The sequence below is a fragment of the Psammomys obesus genome, unplaced genomic scaffold, assembly GCF_907164565.1.
Source record: "Psammomys obesus unplaced genomic scaffold, mPsaObe1.curated_primary_1811, whole genome shotgun sequence".
Taxonomy (NCBI): Eukaryota; Metazoa; Chordata; class Mammalia; order Rodentia; family Muridae; genus Psammomys; species Psammomys obesus.
The window spans coordinates 788,687-799,019 of NW_026596234.1; the positions used below are offsets into that span (position 1 = coordinate 788,687).

Genomic DNA, 10,333 nt, shown 5'->3' on the forward strand with positions numbered 1-10,333 from the left:
TGGCAGAGAAAGATGGAAACAGACTGTTGTACTAGCACTTATAAGCAAAGAAAGACCGTCTCACAGAAGTTGACACCCAGCATCTGCCCGGGTGTCCAAGGCCTTTAGCTGAGTGCCCCCCCACCAGTGACCTGTCCACAAGGTTCAGCATGAATATGACTCATAGACTGTAGGTCTCAGAAGGGCTCTGCCTGCCTCCCATGATCTCTGGATAGCAGGATGAGCTAAAATATATAAAAACTGCTCTTGTGCAGGGGACGGTGGAATTAGGCTGAATTTGTTCTCTTTCCACCGGAGAAAGGCATTGTCTTCTCCCATCCTACAAAAGGGGATTTTTTTATAGGCAGTGCCCTGAATTGCAAAGACTGGCAGGGCTTCCCCAAATCAGTTAAAGGGACAGCCAATGATGGGGAACCCTGGTCATTGAGAAAGCTAGCTGAAGAGAGACAGGCGATCTAGTGTAGTCTTGGCTGTTGACAAGTGGAGGTAAGAGAGCCAGCCTCACCGGGCCTTGATGCGGGTAAAGCAGGAGAGTAGCACAGCTTCACTGTGCCCAAGGGTGCCTGCCCCAACTCCTCATTGTCCATCAGGGCTGTTCTGGTCTGTCTCTCTCTCAGGTCTATTGCCAATGACCCTGGGGCTGGGAGTCCCTTTTGTTGGATACCAGGGCTGATATTAGCCTAACCTCAGCCGTGCCCCAGGTGGACCAAGATTGCCCTGATGGCGCTGGGGCTGGAGGCTTCTTGTGTCATCTCCACACTACCCTGATGCCTGACCCTGACCGGGGACAAGTTGCCCAGGAGGCTTCCGGCCTCCAGCAGTCTCTTGCTCTTGTTGCCGTAGCTTTAGCGCTCCCTGCACGATTCTCGTCTCAGCCTCTCTTTCTCTCTCTCTCTCTTCCTCTTCTGCCCCCATCTGGAAAATCTTGCTGCCCCCAAGTGCCTTTAATCACTGTCACTGCCCTTCTTGGGCCCCTTTCTCGTCTGCTCTGTCTTTTGGGATGAGGTGCTGACCCTGAAAGCAGGACTCAAGGTGAGGACCCATGGGAGCCCCCTGGCTCTCCGGTATGTTCCGTGGCTCCCCTGCGCTCCACCCTGCCACTCCTCTGTCTGCCCCGCGTGTCAGTGGCCCCTGCCTGCCTGTGCCTCCACACCCTTCCCCGAGGGCCAGCGCCCGCCGACCCAGTCCTCCTTCCAGGACGCCCTGCTCCCAAAATGATCAGTTGAGGCGGCACCTTTGCCGTCCCTGGGAAGGGTGTGCAGGACCTTTGCACGGACACTGGGATCCTCGAGGAGGTTGGGGCACCTGGAGACCTGAGTGCTGAGGGAGTGAGGAACAGTGTCTGTCAGTGAAGACCTCTACTCCTTCACTGGATGTACCTGCTGGCCAGGTAACGGAGGGTGGAGTGGTACCTCTGGCTTCTGCCAGGAGCAGCTATGCCCCCTCTTTAGCACCAAGTACCTAGGAAGTGTACAGAAAATTGCTACCTAAGTGACAGATGGTGGGTTGAGCCTGTCACTGGGCCCTTGTCTGAAGTGCTAAGTTCATTGGAGCAAGCCCGGCTCCCCAGAGTCTTGCTGTCCTTGGAATCGTCAGCAGCCATGTTTCTGTCTGGCTCTGGACACAGCCTTGCACTTTGCTTGGCAGGACCAGCTGGCATTATCTATCTGGGCAGGTGGGTGGTGTGAACCCAGGACCTCTCCCTCAGCTGCCTAAAGGGACCTTCCCTTCGTCTTGTGACTCAGGATGCAGGTGCGTTGTGTGGCTTGTTTCCGAGGAGACCTACATGACTAGGCTGGAAACACTGAGGATATCTGGGTGAGGGGAACCAGGGCAGGTGGGAGCTGAGGCCTGTGCTGTACCAGTGTTTTTTTGTGACTGTCCTCGGTGGGCTTGTCTCTTCCTCATTGTCTCCTACCCTATGCCTAAAGAGCCCCCAAACCCTGGCTTTGCCCTTCTTGTCCATATGGGTCCAGTCTTCTTCACAGATGGAGGTGTCTGTGTGTCTTAGCACCCATCTGCCCTGTCTGGCCTTAGCCTGTGTCTGTGGGCATATCTGTTTCCCACTGGACTTGGTGTCCTCATGGGCTGGCCAGTTGGCATCTGCCTGGGATGGAGACTGGCCAACCATTTGCTTGACTTTGCTGATGGAACAGAAAAAAAATGGGGTCAGAGGGAATGAACAATTTTACACCAGCCCAAATTAGAGGTCCTTGGCACCCACCACTCAGGCACCACCAAGGGGAAGATGGAGAGCATCTTCCTCTTCCCCAGAGCTTGTCAGGTTCTCAAGTTATGTTTTCCAAGACAAGAATGACAGGCCACATGTGACATTCATTAAAATGGACACAGTTGGTATTCATTCCTGAGTCTCAGTGGCTAGGTGTGGTATTGGCTACCACATTAGACAATACAGCTATTAGACGTGGTTTCTATTGCAGGCCTCAGGCTTCTCAAGAAGCTGTAGAGCTGGGGTCAAAGGGGACATTTGTCAGAGGTGCTGGACATGGACTGCCTCTGTCTTTTGTTCCAAGGATGTACATGGGGGCTAGGAGTCAAGGAGCTAGACACTCACCTGCTTAATAGCCTGTTTAACCCTGGGTCAAGTCATGGGGAATGCTGCTGCTGACAGCATCCTGTAGTAAGACGGCACCAAGCATTCAAGCCTCTGTCCTGTGTCTCCAAGGAGTCCAAAGCTGCTTGTATACCTAGAATGCCAAACCTATGTGGATGCTTGGGCAGAAGTCTTCTGGGTGCTCAGAGTCCTGCACGAACAGTTTGAGCACTAGCTGGTTAGCAGGGTGCTCTCCAGAAACTAGTTCCAATTTTAATTTCTGTTTACTCCAGTTAGTGAAGTGAGTCCTTTGAGGAAAGGCTCACGCATCATGGCACATAACAGGAAGTGGCCGTGTTCGGATAAATGTTCAATGGAAAATGGACTGCCGGACGATTTCATCCTGGGGCTTGTTTGTTTCTGACTTGAGATGGTTCTATATGGGACAATGTGAAGAGCTGTTATAACTACACAGAAAGAGGGAAGTCCTGGAGAAAAAAAAAAGAAGTGTTTTTTTGTAATTCTCTCTCTCTCTTTCTCTTTTCTTTTCTTCAAGACAGGGTTTCTATGCATAATCCTGGCTGTCCTGAAACTCCCTCTGTAGACCAAGCTGACCTCAGAGATCCACTGGCTCTCTCTTTTTCTCTTCCTTCCTTCCTTCTTTTTTCTTTTTTTTAACTTAATTTTTTTTTGCATGTTCTAATGAAAAACAAATCTCAAGGGTTTGGGGGATTCTTAGAAAGGGTCAATGTTTTGCTGGGATTTTGCTGAGGCTCCTCCTTGGAGCTCTCTTAGCCCAGGTCATGGCAAGAAGGTAGACTCATGGACTTCCAGACGAATGTACTTGATCAGTCCTTCCAAATATGGTATGTCCCCAAGCCTCTTCTGTTGCTCTTCCTTCTAACTGGGGGCAGCCATTGCCTCCTGAATAAGTCGGAGCCCACTGCCGCCAGAGCCATAGGGCGGTGTGGCAAAACCTTGCCGCTTGCCAACTAGTTTGTCAAGTTAAATTGCACATTTTTCCCTCCCTAAAAGGCGCATGCTTTGCAGTGGTCACCTCCCAGACTATCTCCATCCACACCTGGCCTCCTGCCATATCTCGGTTCATGTATTATTATTATTTTTGTTGGCATGAATATAGCAAAAAATAATACATCTCTTAAAACATGAACCCACACTCTGGCTTTGGAAGGAAAAGGTATTTTTGGAGGAAAAACACAGGGATCATTTTTCTCCAAAAATAGAGAACTGTTTTCTTTCCCAGGCAGCTGAAGACTTTTGCGCGCACCCCTTTCTCACTGTCCCTGCTCAGACGCCAACGCTGCGGCTGGGGGACTGTGAGCCCAAACTCCCTGGGTGGTCACAGTGCCTCAGTTACCTGCTCTCTGTCCGGGTCCTGTCGCCGCCCCCGGGACTAACTATGCTCTCCTCATTTCCAGTAAAGGCAAACCGTGCCGAGGGTGCCTGTGTGGATGCTGCCCCGGACACTCTAGGTACCACGCAATGCTCGCACGGACTGACCACGCTGCACGCTCCTGCCCTCCCCGCTTACTAGAGGTTCAGGATGAGCCGGCACAGTGCCCACCCAGCTCTGAGTTCCCTGACGCCTAAGCGCAGGGCAGAGCTGGGCGCCTGGCCTCTGACTCCAGATGGAACCCCCTCCTGCCAGAGCAGGGGGCTGGCCGGCCAGGGTTACTGCCACAGAAACAGTCTGATATCCTTCAGGGAATGTTTCCTCTGGGGCCGGCCACTCTGGTACCTCTACTAGGCGTTAAGGACCGATCCTTAGCCGGCACCTCACTGAGGGAGGCAGCTCGCTGTGTTCTGGGCTCTTCAGGGCCTCCGAAAGCCAGAGGCCATGTCTCCCCCTTCTGACTTGCAGGCCTGATTTAGAGAAGACAGGAAACAGGATGGTGAAAAGCCTCCTAACCCTTTGCACCTTGACTACACCTTTCCTATTCCATTTCCCTGTCTGTTGTCCATGTGTGAAGGCATCTGTCCTGCTTGCTCTGGGGCCCCTGCCTCCTGGTTGCCCTCCCATGCCTGTCCCTTTCCTGGCTGGTGCAACCCAGTCACGTTCAGGCAGCTGTGGTGGCCCCCGCATGGGGGAGCCCCCATCATGTGCATGTGGCCAGCTGTGCCGAGCAGCATGCTGTGCATTTGCACCTGTGCATGCTCCGTGTCCTTCTCCACTGGGAGAGGGGCTTGAGGGCCACCTCCCTACCCCACGAGCCTCTCTGCTGGCTCTGTGCACTAGAGGCGGGTGCTTGTGGGGACAATGTCACAGCTGCAGACAGGGAGCTGGGTGTCTGGACTGCCCTGGGAGGCAGCCTGCTCAGGCCTTGGCTGAAGCTGCCTTGCTTGCCCACGGCATATGTGACCAGGTGCTTCTGGCCTCAGGTTGAACCTTTAGGGCAGAGGCTAAGGTCAAGCTGTGTAAAGATTAGAAGGGCTGGAAAGGATGGGCCTGCAGGAGCCCAGCTGAAGTCTGCCTTGCCGAAGTCCGCCTTGCCCTCTGTGTTCTTGTGGACTGTCCCTTGGGCATCCTCAATCCAGGCACAGGCTGGGTAGTTCTCTGTGGATGCCGGCTCCCTGCATTGCTGAGCCCATGCACTGACCAGGGCAAGGGCCATCTAATGACTGGGTTTTTGTTTTTGTTTTTGTTTTTTGTTTTTTTAATTTCACTCTGAGGAGGATGATAGGAAGAGGGAGGGTGGAGGTTGCTTGCTTCCCAGATTCTTCCTGAGCTTGACTCCTGGCTGGTGTCATGGCCCTCACCATACAGGGTAGTTCTGTTCATGGGCTCTCTTGCTGGAGCTTTAGGGGAAGCTCTGGAGAGCCCTCCTACCTAATGTTTGCTTTGATCTTGGTTTGGTGGCTTGAGAGGTGAGAGGGGGTCTATTCAGGGCCTAGAGATGTGGAAGGCTGTGTGGGGACTGAGTGTCCTTGCAATGGCAATCCACTTCGTCCCTTTCTCTATCAGAGCCTCCTTCAGAGGAAGGGACAGTGTGCCGAATTGGAGACAGAAGAAGCAAGACTAAAAGTGGGGGTCCTTTTCCTGGCAGCTGAACCTCTGTTGTGGGCTGCAGCCCTGTGAAGGGCTAAAGTCCAGGCCTGGGTTTGTGTGGTTGATAACTTATCTTGGTTGGCTGTGGTAGAAATCATTACTAGGAAGGAAAAGTGGCTGATGTTGGCTAACCTGCCTAGAGGGACCTGTTCCAGTCCTTCTTGTTGTAACCCCCTGCAGAGGCCGGGGGTCAGGAGGCAGTAAGCACCAGCCATTGCAGCTCAGTCTGCCTGACAGCCACTGACTGTAAGTTGTTGCAACACAGAGTGACTCCTGGGACCCCAGGAAGGCTGCTCTGTGACTTCATTCAGGGTGATCAACACCAGACTGTTTAGTGGTGATTTGTTTCCCTTCCATCAGCGCGTAAGCTGGAGGGGACAGAAGAAGAGACCCCGAGTCTACTGGAAAGTGTGAGCTTCCTCAGTCCAGCTCCTACCTCACCTCTCCCAGGTGGACCGTGAGAGACATGTTGTCTTGGGTCTTCAATAGTTCCTGTGATAGAGGGGCCCATAGGAGGAGAGAACATTTTGGAAGCCACAAATCCCCGAATATCCAGTTTTCTTTATATGCAACTAGGATTTTCTGTTTAAAAGGGGGTCAGGGAGCCACGTGGTTTCTGGGTGCCCCTGGCCACTACTTGCCTGATGTGTGGCCTCCAGTGTTTCAGCAGAGCGCAAAAGTCTGGACTCAGGGCTATTTTCCAAAGCTAGCAGATGCCACTGGCTCCTGATGCTCCCAGGACACGGGACACCTTGAAGCTGCCTCAGTTTCCCTGTGTGAGTTTTGTGCCACTGGCTTTCTCTTCTTCCTTCCTCTCCTTTAGAGAGCCTGAGCAGGCAGGTGGTCTCCCAAGTTGCCTACTGTCTGAATGGGGTGGGGTGGGCCAGCAGCCCCATCCACAGTCCAAGGAGGGTGGACTTTGACCTGCGGCCATCTTCTTTTGTATAGCCGGCGCTGCATTGCCTTGGACTTGTCTCTCTGGCTGTGGCCCATGGTGGGGCGCTGTGGCTGGGTGTGAAGTTGGGTTCTGAGGCACTGATGAGCAGTACTGAACATGGCAACTTCCTTAGAGTTACCCTTAGTCCTGAAGCTACCCTGGGAAGTCCTATGGCTCCTATGTGGCTGAACAAGTGAGTCCCACTTCACAAGAGACTTGCTACCTTCTGCCTCTGGAGCAATGGTGGAGTCATTAATAGAAAAAGGCCTGTACAGAGGCATGTTGTCCTCAGAGTAAGGGGCGGAGACCACCTCTTCCTGGAGCAACCTCGTCACAGACCCACTTTCTGTCTTATGCTGTATGGATCACAGTGAGATGCTGAACTCTGGGGTTATGAAGAAACATTTGAGGTCCTAGGAACTTCTAGAGTTTGGAAACAACAGCCCAGTGGGAAAGAGTTTTGGTTATGGGCTGGCCATCTTCTCTCCATTTCTATAACCATCACCTGGGACCAAGGGTCAGGACAACCAGTCCTGTGATCGTAGAAGCCTAGCCTTATAGAATCCTCATCTCTGATGTCCTCCTAGAAACATCCTAGGGGAGGGATCTGAATCCCAGAGACCAAACAGTGTTGGATATCAGCCCCACATCGAGGGCAAGCAGCTAATGCTGGGGGAAAATGCTGGGGCTGAGGTGGATCAAGACACATTAGCTGTAGCCCTGGTCCCTAATGGTCCTGGGACAGGAGATATGATGGTGGGGGCAGTCCAGGGGCAGCTGCAAGAGGCAACAGGAGAAGCCACAGGCTGGGCTAGTCCAGACAAAGGTCCAGGGAAGAGATCCAATGGGGGGGGGCAGACAGGACAGTGTGGAGAGGGTTCTGGCACCTTGTGGCGATAGCTGAATGATTTAGGAGCCCCGCCGTTGCCTCCCCAGCTCTGGCCACGCCTTTGCGGCCCCTCACCTCTACCCCGTGCTTCACCAGCCATTGCTCCCTGTTCCCAGCGGTCGGTTATTCTTTGGACTTGCATATTCCTCCTGGCTTGGGGGGGGGGGGCGGGGCAGGCCATCAGCTGCAGAGATACATGACCTGTTATTTCCAGAGTGATTTCTCTTGCTATTTTTCTGTGTGTCTGTCTGTCTGCCTGTTCTGTCTGCCGGTCGGTTATCCTGGGAACAGTCAGAAGGTCAGTTTGAAAGATCGTGTCTTCTCCAGCCCCCGAGGCGTAGCTGCCAAGGGGAAGGGGTCTCCCCAGGCCCAGACGGTCCGGAGGTCCCCCAGTGCTGATCAGAGCCTGGACGACAGCCCGAGCAAGGTGCCCAAGAGCTGGAGCTTTGGTGATCGAAGCCGTGCCCGCCAGGCCTTCCGCATCAAGGGTGCTGCTTCCCGGCAGAACTCAGAAGGTGGGTCAGTACGGCATCACCTTCCTCAAGACTCATGGATGCTGGGAGAAGGACGTCAGTGCTCGGCTATAGGGCGCAAATAAAAGCCTCTTAGAGCGGGTACCCCCTCTTTTTATTCTTTTAAGTGGCGACCTATAAGATGAACCACTTAAACACACATCCTTATTGGCATCTTGTAATTCCATTACTGGTGGTCCACCTCTGCAGGTAACGGACAAGAGGCCCTGAACCCTCTAGATGTCACCCAGGCCCTCTCCGGCCCAGCACTGGGCTCTGTGCCTACATCTCTCTACCTCCAGCCAGCGCATGTCACATGCATGGTATTGAGCCATTCCATACTGAGCATGGTGCCTGCAAGGCTCATTTGTGCTGTCAAGGGTTATAACTTTCTTCATCTCTTGGCTGAAACGTGACCACAATGTGGTTATCCATTTGTCCGTTGGCAGAGATGTCCTTTGAAACCCTCCTGTTGTCCAGGTAATAGCTTTTGGAGAAGACCCTGAGAAAGGAGAGCTGCAGAGAGGCCTAGCGGGTACTCCAGTGCAGCAGAGGCATTGAAGGGCTATCCTGGGGAAGCCTGAGTGGCCCTTGAGGGTCAGGCTTAGGATTGCATCCTGTTGTGATTGTCTGCTCATGGCCCGCGCTCCCTTCCACCTAGAAGCAAGCCTCCCTGGGGAGGATATCGTGGAGGACAACAAGAGCTGTAACTGCGAGTTTGTGACCGAGGATCTTACCCCTGGCCTCAAAGTCAGCATCAGAGCTGTGTGGTAAGGGACCCCTGCCCAATCTGCATGAGAAAGGCCCCGTTCAGTGACCTCATGGGATCTTGCCAAACCACCAAAGGCCATAGCTACTGGGAGTCTTAAGGAGGACCCCTGCCCATTCCAGCTCCTGTACCTGTCAGCTTGTTCCCAGAGGGCTAGGAAGCCCTGATGGAGCTGGCTGGACCTGAGAGCCCCTGATTGTATGGATGCAGTGGGGACAAGGGCGAGAGGATGTCTTCAGATAACTAACTGTTGTCCCATACCAGTGGTTCCAAGGAGGATGGGACCCTGTCTTTACAATGAGCACTGAGTGGACCCTGGTGGGGAGGGGTGAGCAGATGGCCAAGATGAGAGTGGATACTATTCCCCAGGGAACTGTGGTCGTGGAGCTGCTTTGAGGGTGACAGGCAGGTGGATATGGAAAGTGGCTTCTGGCAGCACAGCCTCTGTCTAGAACTCATGATCTATCCGTCCCTGCAGCGTTATGCGGTTCTTGGTATCTAAGCGAAAGTTCAAAGAGAGCCTGCGCCCATATGACGTGATGGATGTCATTGAACAATACTCCGCTGGACACTTGGACATGTTGTCCCGCATCAAGAGCCTGCAGTCCAGGCAAGAGCCCCTGCCTGTCCAGTCTGGGCATGAACAGGGCCCACCGGGACAAAACCAGGCATGGCACAAGGGGCACCAAGGGCTGGGTGACAGGTGTGCAGAACAGGGCCAGTGCCAGCTTTGGAGGTCTCTTCCCACTTTGTTGGCTTCTCGTTGCTTTCTGTTGTGTCTTCACACTCTCTGTCTGTTTTTAGCATTTCTTCTGCCCCTCCCTTTTCTCTTCCACTCACCTGTACTGTGTTAGCAAGTGTGTGTATGTGTGTGTGTCCACATGTCCATATGTGTGCACATGTGTGTGAATGTGTATCTGTGTTGGCATCCGAATACACTCATGTGTATGCTCAAGTGCATGCATGTGTGCATACGTGTGCGCAAACGTTCTTGTGACGTGTGGGTGTGTGTATGGGCACCATGGGCTGTGCTGTGTATGCGCACATGTGTGCTGACGCATCTGTATGCATGTGTGCGGTATGCACATTCGTGCTGGTAAGGGAGTGCTTTGTGATGAGATGGAAACACAGGACTTCTGTGCTCCCTGCCGGGCAGTGGCCAGGGACCCTGGCGCTGTTCCTCCAAGATCCAGCCATCTGCTCCCTCATGGGGAGGGGGAGTCCTACTTCCTGAGTAGGAAGCACATCAGGGGCAACCACTGGATTCTCTGTGTGTGTGAGAACAGGCTTGCTTACATGCATTGTGTACACACGAGTAAGGCCTGAGTTCACCCCCACACAGATGCATCCAACATGTGCAGGTGTGTTCACATACAGGCCCCTTCCCATGATTGTTCCAACCTACCCTCGGCGTGCTCACAGGAACACATCCTCAGAAGCACAGCGCACACAAGTGTGCGTTCCCCGTGGGCAGGAGTATACAGGTATATACACAGCCTCCGTCTGCCACTGTTCCCAGGTTCCTAGGCACACACCCTTGGCCACATACGTCATTCACGTGTGTGTGTGTGTGTGTGTGTGTGTGTGTGTGTGTGTGTGTGTGTG

The 10,333-nt window shown here is 53.5% G+C and overlaps 1 protein-coding gene across 6 annotated transcripts in view; it reads left to right on the forward strand.

Annotated features, from left to right (window-relative positions):
• The window catches only part of Kcnq2 (potassium voltage-gated channel subfamily Q member 2), a 58,761-nt gene that overhangs the window by 39,551 nt on the left and 8,877 nt on the right, over positions 1 to 10,333 (forward strand). For 4 of the 6 annotated variants that reach the window (XM_055596071.1, XM_055596068.1, XM_055596074.1 and 1 more), the window contains 3 exons: positions 7,739 to 7,962; positions 8,621 to 8,729; positions 9,207 to 9,338. In XM_055596071.1, the coding sequence (XP_055452046.1) occupies positions 7,739 to 7,962; positions 8,621 to 8,729; positions 9,207 to 9,338 (465 nt within the window). Of the gene's footprint in view, positions 1 to 3,993; positions 4,048 to 7,738; positions 7,963 to 8,620; positions 8,730 to 9,206; positions 9,339 to 10,333 lie in introns of all 6 variants that reach the window. The other 2 variants (XM_055596073.1, XM_055596069.1) reach the window with 2 other exon arrangements.